At 41.2% G+C, this 22,607-nt stretch overlaps 1 protein-coding gene across 3 annotated transcripts in view; it reads left to right on the top strand.

Moving 5' to 3' along the window:
* Positions 1-22,607, top strand: part of LOC310951301 (ephrin type-B receptor 2-like) — a gene marked incomplete at both ends in the record, with an annotated part of 99,826 nt that overhangs the window by 49,311 nt on the left and 27,908 nt on the right. For all 3 annotated transcript variants that reach the window (XM_083919453.1, XM_083919452.1, XM_083919451.1), the window contains 2 exons: positions 11,311-11,995; positions 17,859-18,014. In XM_083919453.1, coding sequence (XP_083775579.1) covers positions 11,311-11,995; positions 17,859-18,014 — 841 coding nt within the window. The remainder of the gene's footprint in view (positions 1-11,310; positions 11,996-17,858; positions 18,015-22,607) is intronic.

Raw genomic sequence — 22,607 nt, 5'->3', positions numbered from 1 at the left:
ATAAGCACACCAACGTAATATGTTTCCTGCACTCTTTAAATTGTATTTCCTAACTACCTTGTGCCAGGTTTTTAGTGTTACTTTTATCCAGGGGTTATCCTTATTTGCTAATCTACAAGTTTTCTGTCTGCCATCACTGCCTGTAAGGGTGGATCCACAGAGCTTCCCTCTTCTATTTCCTTCCACCTGGCCCTGAACTACGGGTCACAGAGATACCCACCCCAGGATTCTTATTTGAGCCGCATAGTAGTAATACTTTAAATTTGGCAGCGCCATTCCTCCCTTGTCTTTTGATAATGGCATCACTTTAAATTTTACCCTTGGTTTTTTACCCATCCAGATATATCGAAAAATTAATTTCTGCCATTCAACGAACTGTTGATCACTTATTTCAATTAGTAGCAATAGGAAAAGATTCCACAGACGGGGCAAAATTCCCATTTTGACTGATTGAATTCTTGAAGTTAGACTGAGAAAAGGTAGGAGATTCCATCTTGAGATGTCAGACTCAATTTTAAGGTTGAGTGGAATATAGCTGGCTTCAAATAATTTTGTAATGTCTTGGGTAAGATTAATTCCCAGATACTTCATTGATTTTTTGTTACAACTCAGGCTGTATTTGGTTACCAAATAATCTGGTAGGTGAAGGCTTTAAAGGTAATGGCTTTAGTTGACGACATTAAAGCTGTTAGGGATGTTGATGGTTGGGATAAAAATATTAACACTTCATCCGCGAACAGGGACATTTTGTCTTCCTATCCTGTTCCTGCTATACTTATACCCTTGATTTAAGTATAGGCCTGTTATGCCTAATATATTGACTGAGAGGATCTATAAAAAGGGCAAAGAGAAGTGGTGAACAGGGGCAACCCTGCCTACAGGGGCAACCCTGCCTACAGGCGCAACCCTGCCTACACGAGCGCTTCAATACAAAAGAATTTGAGAAGCTGCCATTTATTTAAATTCTTGCTGTTGGATTATTATATACAGCTTTGGAAGCTTCTATCAGAGTATAGTGAAAACCAAATTTATCTAACACCTTATACAAAAAAGTCCATCTTACTGAATCGAAAGCCTTCTCTGCATCCAATCCCATTAACGTAGCTTGTGTCTCTCATGGATAAATGCAGTCTGGTCCAAATGGATAAGAGATGGCAAAAGTTTTTCAATTCTCCTAGCCAATAATGACATGTACCTTTTATAATTTAAATTTAACACTGAGGTGGGTCAATATTAATGAATCTTTGCCTTCCATTACCGAAATTACAGCTAGCTTCCTATGGGGGGGGGGGGGTATCTCCCTTTTTGAGTGCTCCGTTACATATCTGGCACAGTTTTGGAATCAACTGTTCCTTGAAAGACTTATACCATTTGGCTGTGAAGCCGTCCAAACCTTGGCTCTTGTGTGGTTTGAGTCTTGATATTGCTGCCTTGACATGTATTTCAGTGATATCTGCAATCAAGACCTTATTTTGTTCTTGTGGGATTGTGGGAAGATTTAGGGATTCAAGAAAACTCTTCATCTCGTCTTCATTGTCTAGTTTTTGTTGTAAATATAATTCCTATAGTAATTTTCAAAACTTTGTTTAATTTGTTCTGATCTACACTGTACTGTATGTTCTTAGTTTGAGGGCATCTTGTCTTATTAATAGTGGCATCTGCCGGTTGTTTCCTCAGTTTATATGAAAACAATTTCATTGCCTTGCTACACGCCTCTTCTGTGGTTGTCATCTATCTTGTTTTAGTTTAGCTTGATGGTCTTTTTGTAATTCTTTGAATTTTATGTGTAGATAGTTGAGCCTCTCCTGTCTACACTTGTTGTGATGAGGAAATTGAAATTATTTTCCCTCTCAGGACTGCCTTAAATGCATCCCACGCCAAAGGGGGAGACACTTCTCCATTATTGTTTTCTTTAAAATAGTTATCTATTGCCCTTTTAACTCTTCTTCTACCTGAGGGTTTCCATAGTGTAGACTTTAGGTTATTACCAATATCAACTGTCATTACTATTGGTGCATGGTCAGACACATGAATTGTTCCAATATCAAATGACTGAATTCTCAATCTTCTCTCTTCATGCAAAGAAATAGTCAATCATTGAATAAGTAGATTGAGGTGCAGAGAAGTAAGGGTAGTCATGGCCTGTTGAATTAATGTCTCTCCAAACGTCTACTATGCCAATTTCTTTCATTATTGAGTTTATTTTATTAATCATGGGTTTACTCCATCCTAAATTGGAGGTGGAAGATTCCATTTTTGATAATCTTTTATTCATATCTCCTCCACATATAAGCACACCCTGAGCTTCAGCAGACAGCATATCAATTTTTTTTTTAGAAGGTCCAATTACTTCCAGGAGGAGCATATATGCTAAAGAAAGTTACCATCAGACCTTTGATCCTTCCCGTTATCAGTACATATCGGCCTTCCCTGTCTTTGTTCTCTGAAATGTGTTCATGTTGGACTTGATTTAAAATAAGAATGGTAGACCCTCTTCCTTGTCCTAATTTATAGGATGAATAAAAAACATGTTTGAAGCCTCAACATCTTAGTTTTGCATGTTCAGTTTCAGATAAATGTGTGTTTCAGATAAATGTGTGTTTCCTGAAGGAATGCTACCTGAGCACCCTCCCTTCTCAGTTTTGACGGTATCTTGCCTCTCTTAATAGGATTAAGTAATCCATTTCGATTAAAGGACACCACTTTCAACTTATTACCTGAAAGTAGCATTACTAAGATTTGTTTTCCAGTTTTTAGATGGATTCTGTGTGCCATTTCTATGCTGCTTTGAACTGCAGCAAACAGATGAACAGAACAATAACCAATGAGGTGTTGAACTCTTATAAACTTTGGACATTTGTTAGGGTTTCCAAAGGTGGGGTTAAAAGAAAAACCCTGAGTAAGGTGTTTAAGTGCAGCCCTAGGGAGGGAAAGCTCTTCTGCAAGAGGGCTCTCATTTGTAATGTATTCTGCCAGAATCTCATCCACAAGTGCACCCCGACATATTGATCATCTTAAATTAGGCTTTGAAAACTGAATGAAGTCCAAAAAGGGAAGCTTTGCACAGAGGATATGCCCCAGAAAAAAAAAAAATTAATATCCTTTATACTCTGCCACTTATATACTTCACTTTGAGATAATAATTATGACGTCCAAATCAAATCAAACTCATTTAAAACAATACTTGCGTGATCATTTTCTACTTGGCCGCATCTTGACCTCTCTGCTCCTGAATCCGGGTGAATCTCTTGAGCTTGTCTTGCAACGTTGGTTCCCCGCGTGTATGCGTCTGTCTCCAGCTTGCAGTGGAGCCAGTGGCCTAGCTGATTTGTCTTAATATGCTTTTCCTCTCTGTCTCGCCTGTGTCAGGGCCATTTGGACCTGTGTCTCAACTCTGTCTGAGCGCATGGCTTTGGTCATGGGAATGAAAGCCCTGGTGGGCCGAGAAAGCAGGCAATGAGCTGGTGACGGCATCCCGTCCCTTGGCATGTTACGCTGAGGAGAGCTGCATCTATGTCCGTTCCATCTTGTGCACATTTCTCCAGCAGGTGCTTTGCTGAGTGCACAGCACTCTCAGCAAGCCCGTTGGACTGAGGGTACAGGGGACTGCTGGTAACATGACAGACGGAGATGACAGGCAAGATGGCTACAGGTGTGTGTCATGGCTTGGTAGATTCTGTAGCCTCACCTTCCCAAATACCGTCTAGGGAAACGCCATACTCATTTTTCAGAACTAAAGTTAGATCATTATAATGGTGGTCTGATCTGATTAACATCAAATCTCAAGAGCTAACTAACACTTTCTTGCTGGCACTGTACCTAGTGATTGTGATCATCCTACCTTTGTGAGGGAGCTGGCAGGTGGCATGCATTAGATCCTGCACTAAGGCATTCAGCGATTCTCACATAACGCATGATTCACAGAGCAGAACGCATATCAAAACGTACAACTTAATCACTGGGTTATCACCATAATCTCACACTGGTCACAATACAGCTGTCAAAGAAACGTCTTAGAAATCAGAATTCACCGGAAGGTGTTTTTAGAATTAAATCTCACTTATCTCAAAGACAGAAATGCAGCACTTTGAAAATGAAATTACACAAACAAATTGGGATAATGTTGTGAAAGTTAAAAATAGTGAGCAGGCCTGTAGAGATCTACTGGATACTATCAAACATCTTATATCTAAATTCACCAAAAATATTCCTTATAAACATCGAATACAAACCTTTCCCTTGTTTAACACCACGTTATGGCAACTTATTAAGGAAAGGGATGCAGCTCTGAAAAAATCCCTAAAATCAGGACTTGATACTGATTTCTTGATTCACAAAAGTCTTAGAAACAAAACCAAATGGCGATTTAGAAAGGCCAAAGCAAATTATTTTCTTGAAATCATAACACAATCAAAAGGCAACTCTAGACTATTATGGAAAAGCATAGATAAGCTCTCTGGAAAAGTACAACAAAAGAGTGCACCCCTGCAGCTCACAATAAATGGTAGGACACAGGATGATAGCTTAATAATCGCCAATAGTTTTAATGATTATTTTATTAATTCTTTATTAGAATTGGGCAGCAACTCATTGGATTCGCAATCTAAGGCTGTAACCAATAAATCCACCTTATTGAATTTTAATTACATAGATGACGTGAAAGTAAATCAAATTTCATCAACAGTATCTAACTCTAAAGCAAAAGATATTTGGGGCCTAGATACTTTTCTTCTAAAGAAATTCAAGGATGTCTTAACCACTCCCATTACATACCTTGTAAAAAAATCATTGGAGGAAAGTACTTTTCCTAATGCACTTAAAACAGCTATAATAAGCTGTCATTTTAAGTCTGGGGATACACAGGAAGTTAACAATTACAGGTCAATCGGTATACTGCCTGCCATCTCCAAGATGGTTGAAAAAACAGTGACAAAACAACTGATAGCACATTTCAATGCAGAAAACCTAATGTATCCCATGCAGTTTGTCTTTAGAGCTAACCACTCTACTGACACTGAATGCTGTTATTTTTTCAAATACATTTAGGCTAATCTTGACAAGGGAGGAGTAGTGGGTGCTGTGTTCCTAGACCTACGAAAGGCTTATGACACCGTGAACCACCCAGTTCTTCTCTCCAAGTTAGCTCATTTTTATTTGTCCCCAAATGTACTACACTGGATTTGGTCTTACTTGTCAAATTGTTTTCACTGTGTTAGGATAAAATATAAGACATCATCTTTAAAAGCATGTTCCATGGGGGTGCCACAAGGTTCTATCTTGGGACCACTTCTATTCAGGACTTACATCAATGATCTTCCATATGTATATAACGGTGTGGAGATCTTGATGTATGCTGATGATACAGTTCTATTTACACATGGTAAAGACCCAAAACAGGTTGCTACCAAATTGACACTAGCAATGCAGAATGTCACCAGGTCGTTAAGTAATTCTTGTCTCAGACCGAATACTGAAAAAACGTCACCATGTTCTTCCAAAATAAATACAAACAAAGTGATATTCCCAACATATATGTGGATGTTAAAAAGCTAAAACATGTTGATAAGTTCAAATACCTGGGAGTGACCTTATATTTCACACTCACTTTTAAAAAAACAAATTAAAAAGCTGGGTAACACACTGAAATATAACATAGCTAATTTTAGACACATTCAAAATTCCTTAACAGTTGATGCTTTTATAACTTATGTAAATGCTATGATTATGTCACATCTGCATTTTTGTATGTGAAGCTGGTCCCAGGCTAACAAGACTGCCTTAAAATCCATTAGATCACTTCACAAACAAGCTATTAAAGTTTTTATTTTAACAAATATTATCACTTTCATGTAGTTGAATATGGAGAATGAGCAGAACACCGCCATCTAGTGTCTCAAGATCATAGTCGCAACAACAAAAAATAATTCCAGCAGTCAGGTTGCCAGGTCTGGAGACAGACCGGAACCCATTACCTCTGGCAAATCGCACCATGAAAACAAGTATTGCAGAGAAGTTTGACTGACAGAGTTGCCTTTAGCCGTTAGCATTACAGCTAAGTAAACATGAAAGTGATCTTACTTATCAAGAAGAAACGTAGCCATTTGGGCGTGTGTTTTAATGGTTGAACACCTTTATCTCAGTCCACGGAGTGAATGCTTGGCCTATATTGACTCTGGTTTTTGCCCGTCTCCGGTCTTCTCAAAAAGCCCAGTCTTGATCCTGAGGTACTAGCCAACTATAGACCTATATCTAACCTTCCTTTTCTCTCTAAGATCCTCAAGAAATTAGTCGCCAATCAGCTGTGTGATTTTTTACATAATAATTAGTTATTTGAGGACTTCCAGTCAGGATTTAGAATGCATCATAGTACTGAGACAGCACTGGTAAAAATTACTAACGACCTTCTAATAGATTCAGACAAAGGACTTGTCTCTGTACTTGTTTTACTAGATCTTAGTGCTGCCTTCGACACTATTGACCATTGAATCCTGCTACAGAGACTGGAGCATCTAATTGGCATTAAAGGAACTGCATTAAGCTGGTTTAAGTCTTATTTATCAGATATATCTCAGTTTGTACATGTTAACGACAAATCCTCCATGCACACTGAGTCCCACAGGGTTCTGTCCTTGGACCGTATCTATTCACCTTATATCTGCTTCCCTTAGCAAATATTATAAGGAAGCACTCATTTCATTTCATACATTTTCATATTTATGCTGATGATACACAATTATATTTGTCGATCAAACCAGAAGAAACCGTTCAGTTAGATAAACTTCAAATGTGCATTAAGGAAGTTGAATGTAATTTAATTAGCGTTTCCTAAATATAATCCCAGCTTTTCCAGCAATTCATAGGTTCAAAAGTGTGTGCTTTTAATTGGGTTACCTGCATATTAACTACTCCTATAGGTGGAAACAACAGCCTTCTGATCCAGAATATCACGTTTAGGGGTTTCATGTCACAGTCCATCATTTACATTCACAACCTCATCCTTACATTTCCAACATTAACAACCAAAGTCATGTTCAGACATTGTGTGTTGCGCTACGTTTTTTGCAAATGGGAGTTTTTTATATACAACATATAAAACAGCCACTTACGGTTATATTTATTTAAAATGTAAAACATGCTCAAAATGAGGCGTCACCATGAGATTGTGCTGATTTTTTACCTGTTTGAACTTTAATGTTTTTATGTTTCATCTTAAGCTGCTGACAAGTGCGCTTCTCCCCCGTGGAACTGCACCTCAATGAAATAAACTTATAGACTACCACTCAAGCAGTTCCCCCTGTGATATTATTGTGATTGCAAAGGACTACATTTAGTCACTTACGCATTGACCCGAGCAGCAATGTTCTCCCACGCCGTCACCCTCTCTTTTGCTGCTGCAGCGGTGTTACACTTTCAGCGAAAAATGCGCTCAAACTCACCGTATGAGCGCATTAATATTTCCAATTCCAGTGGTAGCGTAGCCCTCCTCGTCCCCGTTGCCATGGTGACTCGTCGAATCAGGGCTCCACATGACTGTCTTTTTATACTTGTGGTGCACGCACTCCAGGTCAAACTACTCTGAGTTGATCAAACTAACGCAAATCAGCTGTTCTTGAACCAAAGACTCCGACGAGTTTCCTATCTCAGAGTAGATCAACTCAGAGTTCAGGGTTAGACTCAGAGTTTGTTGAACCTGCTTTGTGGCAGGTGGCACATGTTAGCAGCCAAGATGAGTACAGATGGGCAATGGGAGAAACAAGATGAAAACAATTTGCGAATGAAGTACACAAAAAAAGGCTATGTGGAGCGAGAACAGAGGTCAGAATCAAACCCAGGCTGCTGTGGCGTGGAGTTTTAGCCTCTGTTCACGGGCGCCTGCTTTAACCACCGGACCCAGCAGTTGCTTTAGCACCAGCCGTCTGCTCTGGGACCTAATAAAAGTAGGCTTCATCTTTTGTTCAGAATCCGCTACTCATCACAGCTTCCTTCTCATTCATCCCCACAGCACCACAGCGCTTTACACAGTCTGACGCTCAGCTTCTTCTGACTACAGTGGGGAAGCGTAGAGCAGGTTGTTCCACTGCAGCCAAACTAGAAGCTCATTGGATAAATGCTGGACTTTGTCCCGCCCATTGGATGCTCAGCGTCTCTGGGGGTCTATGGGACAGTGGGCTGGCCCGGTTGCTCGGCTTCTGCATGATGATTGGATGAGCTGTCTGAGGCGGAATCCTTTTTTGATTGGCAGCTAAATGAGGGAATCAGCGATCTTAAAGAATAAACATACAACGGAGCATTTTCCAAGTTTTTCATTCCGTTGTTCTGAACTGATCCAGAGACTTTACCGATCCCCAGAGACTTTGTCTTTGTTAAATACGACTAGGGTTGTGTTTGGTGACTCTGTTCTTTCATTCTGCGGTTTCTTTCCCCAACGAGCACTGGCGCAGCAACTCCAGCTGGGCCTAGCTCTGCTGGCCATTGAAAGGACACTGGTCAAGTCCCTGGAAAAGACGCCTAGTTGGTACGACAAGGTCACAGATCATTTTCTTGAAAAGGAACGAAGGGTAGAATTTACATATAAATAAACAAACACATTTATGATGTAGGCCGGAAAAATGTGCTTCCCCTCCTTGAAAGACCAGCAGCCGCCACTGGTAGTCATAATAATAATAATAATACGGACAAGGACAAGAAAAATAATCTTTTTTTACATTGTCAAAAATAAGCTATGTTATACATGGGAACTTCATTTTATTATTCATTTATTTTTATAATTTATTCAAGTCGTTCTTTATGAAATGTTCTGTCCAAACTGGTTGTTTTATGTGTGTTATTATTGTGTTTTTAATTGTATTGACATTAAAGTTTTCGTATTCGTATTTCATTCAGAAAAAGTAGACTCGCTGCAAACAAGTAACTTGCCTGACACTGCTCCCCCCAGTTTCTTAATCCTTCTGTTCGAGTTGATGGGCCATTTACCATCGTGGAGTTTGTATCAAAAACTACTCACACCGTGCAATCATTAGCTTCACAAACACACCACGGTATCACTGTAACAGTTCACCAGAACTCAATGAAGGAAAAAATCAACAGCTGAGTTCCTCCGGTTCTGCGGCTTCACGTCCTCAGGGCAGATAGACAGGTTCAATCCCGGACCTACAGTATTAAATGGGAAAAGAAAGAAAAAGAAAAGACAAACTAAAACATTTGTTATTTCACAATTTTCGCCATTTAAACTGAGATTACACATTGTGCTGTCACTGTGTCTTAAGCTTCAAAAAGGAAATGCAGATGTCCTATTCTGATCTGATCAGAGACTTAATTCTGTGTAATAAGTGCATGACTGAACAATGACTCAGCACATGAAAATCGGCAACTTCAAAAACAATATCCAACCTGGATTTTATTTATGACATTCAGCTGACTTCTGCTGATTCATGTGCTGAGTTATTCAGAGGTGCCAGACAAACAGTGCTTCAGTCTAATAGTGTTAACCCTCGCTAAAGTTTTCATTTTGGTGGACAAATAGACTGATTTAAAAACACATGTGAACAATGATGAAATCCACAGACAACAGGATGGTCATGGCTCGTCTTCACGTTGATTCGGCTCCACAGCGGAGAACCGTCTGAATAAATATGATAAATGTCAGTCCAGTCAGGTCCTGTGAGTTTGAGTCACCAGAAACATGGCAAGACACGGTTATCTCAAATTTCAGTTTATGTTTTCAGCTAACTGTAGCTGTCAGTTTCACGTTACCTCTTCAGCTGCTTTTTTCCTGTTGAGTCAACATGCAGAACTACAGACAGCACCACTCTGTCATTGCAACCCACTTTATGGTCGGAGGGTGTATTTTCCTACAATTCTGTCAATACATTTCCAGCATACTGCTGCCCCCTAGCATCTACAGTTGCCTTACCAGAGTGCATTGGCATTACAGCCAACTCTGTTTATCTTCATTGCATTGCCTAAATATGATGCCAGGCTTTAATTTAAAAAAAAAAAAAATCGACTTTTGAAATCTGGAGATTTCTGATACTGGTGGGAAGGTTAGCACTGTCGCATCGAACCAGCAAGTGGGTTGCTGGTTCGATTCCAGGCTGGGGACCCTTCTGTGTGGAGTTCGCATGTTCTCCCCGTATCTGCGTGGGTTCTCTCCAGCTTCTTCCCACAGTCCAAAAAAATGCATGTGTTAGGTTAATTGGTGACTCTAAACTGCCCGCCGGTGTGACTGTGAGTGTGAATGTTTGTCTGTCTCTGTTTGTCACTATGTGCCCTGTGATAGACGGCCGTCCTGTCCAGGGTGTACTCCGCCTCACGCCCAATGACAGCTGGGATCAGCTCCAGCCCCCCGCGACAAGTGGTTGAAGACGGATGGATGGATGAATGTTGAGCACTCAGAAACCCCCCTTATTATCAATAATCCTCCTAAATGTCCAAGGTCTCTAGTTTGTGTATGCAATGTTTTATAAGGCTGTAGTTATCCTAGAGGTAACAACAGCTCATTTCATACAGTGAGATCAAAATGCTCTCACTACAATGAAATAGCTACTATGGGGACTAACATCATTACACATGAATGTACGTGGTGTTATTGAATCCAAAAGAGACTCGGCTTTCCAGTCAGACTCAATATATGCAGTTCAAGACGGTTTATGGACCCCAGTATGCAGATATATTCAATATATAATATATAATAATATTCCATTTTAGAATAGGTGAAAATAATGCATTGTATTGCATGACAAAAACTGCATGTTTTGCCTCAAACTATCTGGAATTATCATAAAATGGACATTGTGCATAGAACCAATCTTCATTCAGATATTTTGAGGTCAGAGGTCAACAAATTCCTTTGAAAATGTTTTTTTCTGTTGCCAATAGCCTAAGCTTTGAGCATTATTAAGCCCCCTTCCCGACAAGCTAGCGTGTTATGGTTATTTTATGTTATGGTTGGTACCAATCGATTTTCAGATTGTCTAGTTTCATTGATCACTTTATCTCTTAAACTGAGCTTGCTACAACCTCTGAAAGACAATATGTCTTGACCAGTACAAGTCAAGGGGTTAAATGTTTTAAATACAATATTAATCACTGCAGAGTTAGGGGATTTTCATTTTAAAAATAAAATGCTAGAAGTCTAGCTACTGCCAAAAGCATAGTGAAGTAATCCCAAAACTGCAAGCGACCTATTTTGCTGTTTCGGTTGGAATTCTTTGTTGCTCTTAATAATAACTGTGACTGTCAAGTATTTGTAGATTTTTTACATTTGTTGTTTCATTGATTAAATAGTTATTTTTCTTGTCTGTCTTCTAGTGGGAAGAAGTTAGTGGCTATGATGAAAATATGAACACCATCAGAACATACCAGGTGTGCAATGTCTTTGATAGCAGCCAGAACAACTGGGTACGCACCAAATATGTCCGCCGCCGAGGTGCTCAGCGCATCCATGTCCAGATGAAGTTCTCAGTGCGAGACTGCAGTTCCATACCCAATGTCCCTGGCTCCTGCAAGGAGACTTTCAACTTGTATTACTATGAGTCTGACTCAGACACAGCCACAAAATCGTCCCCAACCTGGATGGAGAACCCCTGGGTGAAAGTGGACACTATAGCTGCGGATGAGAGCTTCTCTAAGGTTGATCTTGGAGGCCGCATCATGAAGATCAACAGTGAAGTTCGGAGTTTTGGACCTGTATCACGTAATGGCTTCTACCTCGCTTTCCAGGATTATGGTGCCTGTATGTCCCTAATCGCTGTTCGAGTTTTCTACAGGAAATGTCCCCGTGTGATCCAGAATGGCGCCATCTTCTCTGAGACTCTGTCTGGAGCAGAGAGCACCTCTCTGGTGGCAGCCAGAGGGGTGTGTGTTCCCAATGGGGAAGAGGTGGATGTACCCATCAAGCTGTACTGCAACGGGGACGGGGAGTGGATGGTACCTATCGGGCGCTGCATGTGCAAAGCTGGGTACGAGGCGGTAGAAAATGGTACAACCTGCAGAGGTAAGACCTACTATATGACAACTCTGTTTTGTTTTCCTCATTTCTTGTCCCAGCAGACGCTACCCTGCCCTTTTTTTGGTCACATCATCTTAAATTAAACATATATCAAACAAAAGTGGATGTGTAAACCAAATTAAATAGTCTAAAATTGGGTTTTATGATGAGGAACAAATTTGTTGTAAGACCGCCCAAAAAGCCTTAAGGAACTACAATAGCATTGTCATTGTATCAGAAAAAACCTGAAACCACAAGGCCACCACAGATTGAAGGTATGATTTTGGTATAGATCAATGACAAACCAATTTGCCAAATGACTGGAAAACATTTGTCTCAAGGGAGAGGATGCTGGCACTGTCTGTTGCTGCTTCTCCCTCTGAGCTGATCTGTGTATCTCTCTCTATATAATTTCTGATATCTACTTTGTTTTGGTTTGTACGGATATTTTATTTTCCTACTTGTTTTGTACTTGAGCCGTTTCACCAGACCTCTACTGCTGCATCTTGCCTTTCTGCCATTATCCATTATTACCGGTACCAATAAGGGCTCCTTCCAAGGCAACACTATACTGCCTGTTAGCCCTTGTCGGCTGGGTACAGTAACATCCCCGATTTAGAGAGCAGCCAATTGCTAGCTGGCCAGACAATTCTTCTCCCTGCTGCTTACGAGTCACTAGATACCCCTTGGTCAATGATAATGTGAGGTATATCCCTGGACAGCCTCTCAACTGTCTCAGTGCATTTAGTCCCTGCTGCCTGGGAACATAGCCAGCCACCCTCCAGTCAGCAAGCGATTGGCTGCTAACGTTTGCAGCTACATTAGCAGCTTCTCCCCCCACAGTGTGTTGTCGACTGTCTTGAACCTGGATGTCATCCAACCTAATTCATCCAACTCAACGGCAAGAATACTATGCTCATGGAACCCAGGTCACTCCTCTGGAACGTTGGAGATTTCCAGTCACACATCAAATCAGTCACCAAATTCGCCTTCTTCCACCTCAAAAACATCTCAGGACTCCGACCAGCCCTCTCAGATTCTGTCGCCGAGTCCCCCATCCATGCTCTTGTCACCTCCCGATTGAATTATGGCAATGGAGTCCTGTTCAGGGTATACAGCAAAACTCCTGCTGAGAGATCCTTGATAAGCAGCAGAGAGGCTGGAAAATCCAAGGCTTTGGGTCAGCAGTGGGGACAGACAGCAGGGGAGCTGAAGAGAACAGAGAAGCTGGTGTCTTTTATTCTGAATAGGGTGATGGAGCTGTTGCCCTGCTTTTGTTTGGTATCAGTATGTGAAAGAGTTTGTGGCTTGAGGAGATGTTTTATTGTGGACAAAAGCAGTTTGGAGTGTCCTAAACTTTTAATGATGTATACAACTTAATATAAGCAAAAAGCAACATTTACTAAATGAAATGTGCAAACAAGGTAAAAATAAGGTGTGTATGTCAGAATCAGAAAACTTCTGAAGGTGGCAGGAGTCTGAGGTGAAGAGGGAGAAGAGAAAGGGAGAGAGGACAGTCCCCTGTGGGGCCCCAGTGTTGCTGACCACCCTGTCAGACACACAATTCTGTTGGTGTACATACTGTGGTCTGCCCATCAGGTAATCCACAATCTAGGACACGATGGGGGCCTCCACCTGCATCGCAGCCATCTTCTCACCCAGTAGAGCCGGAAGGATGGTGTTGGATGCACTGGAGAAGTCAAAGAACATGACTTTCACAGTGCTCGCAGGCTTGTCTAGATGACTGTAGACTCTGTTCAGCAGGTAGGTGATGCAGTCCTCAACTCCCAAGCGGGCCTGGTAAGCGAGCTGTAGTGGATCAGTGAAGGGCCTGACCATATGCCTTAGCTCCAGGACATGTCTCTCCATGGTCTTCATGATGTGGCACGTCAGGGCCACCGATCTGTAGTCATGGAGCCACTGGGATGCGGCATCATTGGCACAGGCACGAGGCAGGACGTCTTCCACAGCACAGGGACACAGCTTTCTTCTCACCAGGTCAAGCATGAAGGACACTGTAGAGGTGTCCGCAGGGGTAGGGCTGAGGTCATCAGTTTGTGGAGGACATGATATAGAGCAGGGAGGAAAGTGGAACAGGTAGGTGTGAAGTGAGGTGGTGAGGGGCAGACAAGGGGTCTGTAAGGAAGAGGAATAGGGGGAGGTAAAGTGGCAGTAGTTGAAGGGCAGCCAGCAGCAGAGTAACGTGGGGGATGGGCCGCAGTATCAAACCTATTGAAAAACAGGTTCAGTTTGTTGGCCTGGTCCACACGGTCCTCCAACCCTGTGCTACCAGTCTTCTGGAACCCGATGAAGGTTCTCATGCCACTCCACACATCGCTCGTGTTGTTTCGCTGGAGTTTGTTCTCCAGCTTTCTCCTATAATTGTCTTTAGCTTCCCTGATTTTCAGTTTCAGTACCCCCAGCACTCTCCTCACCTCTTCACGGTTGCCGTCTCTGAACGCTCTCTTCTTTTCATTCAGGATGGCCTTAATGTTCTTGGAGATCCAGGGTTTATTGTTGGTGTACAGTCCGAGCTGGGACATTGCACTCCTCAGACCACCTCCTCACAGTCCTTGTGGTCGTAGGCTTCCTCTTCACCAAAGGCACATAGCAGGGTTTGAGGTGAACCAGGTTATGATCTGACCTGCCCAGAGGGGGGGGAGGGCATCCTTAATGTTAGCATACGCTATCCAAGGTGACGTGGTTAAAGTCTCCCGACATGATGGTGGTGTGTATGATGCTGCAGGCATGATGTCAGGTTTGCAGAGGGAGGGATGTAAAGAACAACGATGATGACATGCAGTATGGATGGAGTCCAACAGCCAGCAGTTCAACATCCGGGCTACAGAGCTGTTCTTTAATGATGATATGACCAGGATTACACCATCTGCTGTTTACTAGAACAGCAAGCCCCCCCTCCATTCCGCTTACAGCTCTCGGTGCAATCCCGGACAGCCCAAATGGTGTGGAAGCCATCCACGGAGACGTTCTGGTCCGTAATGTCCCTGTGCAGCCATGTCTCCATTAAACAGATCAGACTGCACTCACGGTACTCTGGGTGGCTCTGCGTTAGCGCCGTTAGCTCATCCATTTTGTTGTACAGAGACCGTACATTTCCCATAACAACAGAGGGGAGACACGGCTTCAATCTTCTCCTCGCCAAAAGCCCGTCCCATCTCGACCCTCCTCTATTGCCCAGACGTTGCTTCCCACCTCTGCGTCTCCGGTGTGTTTTTCTCCAGAGTTCGGGTGGAATATCAACTGGTCTGGCTGCTATACAGGCTGGCATTAAGGCGGTATAGCGCCATATCTCAGCTGTTCTCCGGAGTAAACAAGCGTGACAGCGTGTCCCAGTGCATGCATACTAACATGACGCCCAATTCTGTATTTTTGTCAATTCTTTATTTTGGTCAATTTTTATCATCAGTCAGTTGATGATAGATCCTTCTCTATGAAGCACCTGCCTGCAGTCCCCAAGATTCTACATACAATTGATGTTTTTTCCAAAGCCTCACATCCCTAAAAGTAATCCAGTGTCAAATATTTGGGCACACACAAATCTGAAGATTCAGATGAAGTTGTGGGTAAAAATGTGTGGAAGGTAACTGGTGAATGTTAGTTTAGACTCAATGCATGGTTACAGAGATGGGGACTCGAGTTTGAGATTCAGACTTGAGTTGCACTTAAGTCGCACACAAATGTGACTTGAAACTGGACTCGGACTCAAGATTTGAGACTTGTGCACAATTTTTTTATTTCTGTCCTTTTTGGAGCATTGACATCAGGAGCAGAAAGTAATTATCTCCACAGAGATGTGTGAGCGGCCACACTCCACAGATGACACAGAGAGCACGTCACCTGCTGCTGACTGGGGTGAAGTTAGTTCTAAGTTGGATAGTAGATGGATATTAACGCCTGTCCCAGCCTATCTGAATATCCAACTTCAAACTAATTTCATCCTGGTCTGCTGCTTACATTACTGTTTGTCACAATGTTTGGCTTTAATAACGTCACTCAAAAGCAGAAACAAAAGAATCACTTAATGCAACATCTGTGTTAAGCTCAACTGCATAAACTACCGACGTGAGCTTGTTACTAATGTTAGCTTTGTGAGTCTATCTTTTAGATTGGCGTTCATTAAATTACATGTTTGAAAAGTGTTTTCTTGCCGGTGCTGCCTCTATCTCCTGGCTAATGCTAGTTAATTATTAATATTAGCCAAAGGCAAGTTTACATTACAGATTTATTGTTTGTAAGGTTATTGTTACTACGTTATTAGCTTTAACCATAACACAGAGGCTAGAGGAATGACAGTAGCACAACTAACATCATTTCTGACAAACATAATGAGCTGCCAATACAAAATACATGACTATAATTCATTAAAAATATACATAAAAAATTAGCATAATAATAAATATTCATCCCCAAAGCAATTTCCATCAAAAGCAACTGGACTTGGTTATTTGTCTAGAAAGACATTTTACCTCTCCTCCAAGAGGCTTCATTAGTTAATGTACGCATCTGACCAGGCTGCGACTGGTCCAACTAACTGGTGTGGAGATCCAGATATTTAACCTTTCACATTTGTGAACATTTGTTCTTTGAGGTTAGATTGTTGAATCTCCTGGGAAGGGATGACAAGGCTGCATTGTAAATTGGAGATTAAGTGGTGTCTCAGTCCTCCTCCTCTGTTTAGCGATGGTTTCTCTACTTTTGCATAGATGGCTTCTTTTACTCGTCTTTCCATCTGTCCTCTTTGTCCAGGATGTGGACATTGTTGTCATCAAAGGAGTGGGCTTTCTCCTTGAGATGTAAGTGGACAGCAGAGTCCAGACCTGAGGAGTTTGCTCTCCTGTGTTGGGCCATGTGTTTGTGCAGTGTTGTCTTGTTTCTCCAACAACATCTCATATTCAACAAACATTGCATCCCTGTGTATTTCAAACCCAGTAACACACTCAGACAGAGACTAGTACATCCCAAGGACAGAACACCACACACCAACAAAAGCAATCTGGTTTATGCTGTCCATTGCAACGAGGAATGCTAAGATCTCTACATTGGAGAAACAAAACAACCACTGCATAAACAATGGAAAACTTAAGCTATGATAAACTTTAATTTTGTATGACCATCAGAATATTTATAACGGATACCTACGTATATATGTGTGTCATGGAGTAGAACCCAGCTGATGTTGGGTTAGAGGCATGGTACACAACCCCGTTTCCAAAAGAGTTGGGGCGCTGCTTTAAATGTAAATAGAAGCAAATTGTGATGATATGCATAGCCCATAATGCCCTTATATTAATATACTATTTAGTTATTTGCATTATTTTTGCACTATTTGGTTGTAGGTACACCTTTAAATTGCATTATAATCCTGTCTTTCAAGGCTTGGTGTTCTGTTGTTTTATACTGTGGTGGAGATAAAACATATTTGGGCCATATTTATCATCACATTTTAAGTCACAGTGGCAGACAGTAAGCATCTACCATCATACATTTACAGATGGAAAAAAAAGAGACTGTTGAAAAGGCTTATTTTTTTCTTTTTAGTATCCAAGACGGTGCCCTCAACTGTGTTCTGAGAGCTGAGAGCATCTGAAGGAGTCCCAGTACATGTCACTACAATGAACTGACCTTTATGAGATGCAGATGTCTGGGCTATCACGACTAAACATATTCTCTTTGGCAAAACATAGGGATAAAAAAACTCAGACATAGTATTTTAGGATCTGATTATTACAAATACTGTTGGTTCGGATACTAATGCAGCAAGCTTGCTGGTCTCATTCATTTTTTCTGTCCTTCCTCTTTTTTTATGTGCACCCTGCGCCTCCTCCACTGCTATATATTTCCCATACAGCTTGTGTATCAGGCTTCTTCAAGGCAGCTCAGGGAGACCACAAATGTCTGCAGTGCCCAATTAACAGCCGAACCACCAGCGAGGGAGCAACAAATTGTGTTTGTCGCAACAGCTACTACCGCACTGACTCTGACCCACCTGAGATGCCCTGTACAAGTATGTATACACCAACTGTCGTGACAGCACATTCATGAAAAAAGTGTACCTGCTGCAAACAGCTGCTCAAATCAGTCTCTACAAAATCAAAGCTTGTTTTGTCCCCCTCTCAGGATTGATGTCCATGTAGCTTTTATAAAACAATATAGAGAAACAAAAATATTTTTCTTTCAGGTGCTATCAGTCTATGAATGCAACATATCAATTAAGAGCATGTTCAGTACAATGTAGTGATGCAGAATGTTGAACCATGTTAAAAAGAAGGAGTAATGACAATAACAATATTATTAGAGGCTGTAGTTGCTGTTCTTGTGTCAGGGGCAACATTGGCTATCACTACAGGTTATTGGACAATGGTCTTGTGTAAGGAAAAGTCAATCTTGTCAAGCTCTGCAGTACAGTAGATGTGAAAAAGAAGCTACCTGCATAATGTTGATACTGAAGGTTGAGGTTGCAGTAGGAGAAGAAGAGTACAGCAAGCCTAAGCATGAAGGATGTTCCTTTGCATGTTTGCATTATTGGGCGTAAGAAAAAGATTACAAGTTAGAAACCGTTAACAGAAATCACAAAAATAATGGAATCAGTATGTAAATATGTATGTTTGAAAGAAATAACCTCATGTGTAGTGCCAGTTATTTCCTTTGTGAGATATTAGAAGTTATTATTTCCAGCCAAATTTATTATAAAATTGGCCTCAATCACAAATGCACTTAAATATTCAATTTGTTTGTTGTATAGAGCACAATTACTTAAGAGGTAAGAGGCAAGTAATAGGGCATGCTGTTAAACTTACATGTTTTTTTGTGTTTTTTTTATTCATTTATTTTTTTGTTAAACTTACACGAGTAAGCTTTACTTTGTTTCACAGTTATGATTACACAGTTGTAGGTGCAACCGGCACCCCAAAGATGATTGTTAATTTCTGGAACTTTCAGTTTGATTATGAGAACTAGGCCCAAAGCCTGGCAGCCTCTGTCGCTGAGGCCTGGTCACAAACAAAGGCCTGCCATGCAACTCTCTCCCCCACAGGTCACACCCAGGTGTAAATGCAAGGGACCCCAAACTGTTCATGGCTAACCTGACCTCTGGTGATGACATCATCGGTGTCTATAAAACTGTAGGACACCCACTTCCTCTCTCTCTCTTGGCCACTTTTCCTTGGACTCTCCTCTTGCACTCAACTCGACGCTCTCCTGCTGGATCCAGGGACCAGCTTCCCACTGTCCCTCGGCCATGAAAATGGCCTGTATTGAGTAGGATCATCAACCGGTTACCAACTCAACTGAGCAGAACAAAGAGCGATCTGAATCCTCTTTTACATAAAAGCAACAACCAAGAAAAGAACCTTTCTTCAACCAGATTCCTTCCAAGGACCCAACGTATCTTTCCCATCTCATGGACTGGTAACTAATCACCAACTGGGCATTACTACATATTATAGGACTGTATGAACAGCTAGATAGAATTGTAACTTTGTCATAACCTGAATAAGAACTGAGATCTCCAGCCTGCTGGCTTTTGTGTAACTTAACGTTCACACCTTCTCTACAGGGGTCCAAGCCCCCACCTCTCCTCTTTGTCTTATTCTCACACACACACACACACACACACACACACACACACACACACACACACACACACACACACACACACACACACACACACACACACACACACACACACACACATTTGCTGTTAGCTTTAGTTAGTTTATTGTGTTTTGTTTGTTGCATTTATTAATTTGTTAATTTGTTGTAATTTGTTATTTCTGTTTATTTAATATTACACAAAGATGAATGAGCCAGCCTCTACTAAGAAAATAACTTTTAAATCCTTCAACTGAGTAAACTATTACATTTATTGGTGTTCAACCCTTAATTAGTAGTTTAATATATTTAATGAGACTTTTATATTAGTTGTCACTCCGTCTATGACGGTGGTGCCCCGAGGAACTCTGGTTTAATTTGAGTAATTTTTTCTTTATTATCTTTGATAATTATTGGTGATAACTAGTATTTACTTGATTAACGATAAGTTAATGAGAATACTCAATCTCATAATCTGAACGCAAGTCAAGGCCCTATATTTAATTTTTTCTCCGTGTGAAGTTTTTAATAAATTAAAGTTATTAATTTGTAGTAATTTTCTTTATTAATTTTCTTTATCAAATATTTCATTTGATAGTCACACTATTGATCCAATTAACCTAAAGTATCTACATTGGCGCCCTGAGTGAGGCTTAGTTATGTTGGCTGTTGGCAATAATTCATAATTGTGTGAATATTTGTCATATTTTTGGACATTTTACAATTTTTGGATTTTTCATCGAAAATGTTCCAAAAGTCGTTACATTGAACCCCACTTGTCTTCCACAAGAGTAGACTTCCAGCTGTACTTACAAACAAGTATAAAGTGGTGTTATTTGATTCATTCTCCAAATTTAGCTAAAGCAATTTGAGAATATTGATAACCTTTGTAAGCCTGATAGTTACACTTAAGATTTTGCTATTGCTGCTAGCTATTCAAGTTTGGTTTAGCATTTGAATATCACATATTCAATGCAATCTAATGAGTCTTGTAATAAGTTATTGCTAAATTAAGTGCTCCTTCCCCTTAACTCATAGCGTGCCCCCGGCCCTATGAACCAGGAGAGCTTGAACCTTGTTGGAACTGCCTTGCATTTAAACCTGAGTGGAGATAGATAGAACCACAGTGTGCTACCAGCCACTGTGAAATAAAGTTACATACCCAGCTGTTTCTTCCATGTGTCTCAGCTTGCGTAGTACTTAACAGATATAATTCCCTGACTGACTGCCTTGCATCTCAGTTAGTGTAAATTCTGGTCCCAGAATCACATGGTGCTGTAGTTGCCCGTCCCCGTGCAGGAAGCAAGCTACCCACATAGTGTAGACCAGAGAAACTGTTGTTTAGGGCTAGTGTACTGCCTGTCACATCACAAGGTGTCTGCCTGTCACATCACAAGGTGTCTGCCAAGCAACACCAGAGCCAAAACAATTGCATTGTTGTACTAGACAACAAGTTTTAATCCCACCTTCCATTTTTAACAATGGAGAACCCATGTGTAGAGAATTTAATTTCTTCCCTAGCACAGAGCCTCGAGCCTGGCTATCCTGAGTTCATTAACACATTGAACTTAAATGAGTGCAGTAAAGAAATAGACTCCCTTCTCAGTGACACATCTAATGAGTCAGTGTTGAGATATTTGCTCCTGAACTTTCACCGGCAAACTAACATTGTCTGTCAGAGTAAAACAGCGCAGTCTTGCCTTCACAAATAAGACCTCACAATGTCCCCGCCTTGAGGAGCTTGAGCTTCTAGCCAAAGATATGGACATGTTTGATCCAGACAACTGCGATCATAACATTGAGGACCATTTTAGGGAATTAGATCAGAATCTAATTGACCTGCCCAATGCAACACAGAGAGAGAAAGTTAAACTTGTGTGGAAAACCAGCTCAAAAGCTGTCCAAAAAGTTATACAGTCTCAACCTCCCAGAGTCAGAAATGACTACAATGAGCTCCATCATGCACTAACAGAAGAATTCTCTTCTACTGCAGATGAAATCACTTCTTCAGTTGCAGCTAGTCAAATTAAACATTCCCGTCAAGAGAGTCCAAGAGACTACTATAGACGTTTGAGACACGTATACTTTCAAGGAAAGAATGCACCAGGCTTAGAAGAGAACCCAACCTTTAAGTCCCTGTACTTGCAGAATCTTCCTCCTTGTATACGTACGCACGTTATTCTTGAGACAAGGAAAGATAACATCTCTCTTAACGAGGTTAGGAAAATAGCACAGGTTGCTTGGGAAACTGTTGTCAATTGCAAAGCAAGGGAAACAACATCTGCTTCCAGCAGCTCAAACACCGTGAGGTCACACAGACCTTCTGTCTCAGAACCCCACCCTCAGAACAGATCGAAAGGGGGGGACAAAAGACAGCATAGGGACACAGAGCATAAATGCCATGTCCGCCAGCTGCCACGGGATAGTCATGCCCGCAGCAGGAGCTGTAGAAGGCCATATTCTGAGATCTTGGCCCAGCATAATGACCTGCCAAACCACTGCTCAGATGATGACCACAGCATCTCTGACCATAGCTCAGAATCCGACAGTGATAGCACCTCTGAGTGCCTTTCTGTACACGGCTACAGGCAGCGTTACAGCCCTGAGCCAAAAGTTAAGAAGAACTTCAAACAACAGAGCTCCAGAGTCCGCTCCTCTCGGTTCTTTAGGTAACAGTCCGTATGCACTGATTGATCTTGAGTAAGATTAATGGAAGCTCAGCAGCCTTACTTTTCTTACAGTTAAATTGGTAAACTTTGATTTTTTAAGCAGCCGCAGCAAACTCAATAAGACCCAAATTGTAATTGGACTTAACAGCTTGTACAAACTTTGCAAATACTTTTGGATCAGCTCCTTGTATTTTGTAATAAGCTCACTGGTAAACACTAGTTTAGGACACATTTCATGATTGACACACCAGTCATACACCTGTCATCATGCAATTGCCAGCTGCATCTCATATGTATCTCAGCCTAAGTCATTTACATAACTAACACTTCTGTTCTCA

This window comes from Echiichthys vipera, assembly GCF_963691815.1.
Source record: "Echiichthys vipera genome assembly, chromosome: 9".
Lineage (NCBI taxonomy): Eukaryota > Metazoa > Chordata > Actinopteri > Perciformes > Trachinidae > Echiichthys > Echiichthys vipera.
The sequence above is the reverse complement of the archived record's forward strand: the minus strand, read 5'-3'. Positions and strand labels throughout refer to the sequence as shown.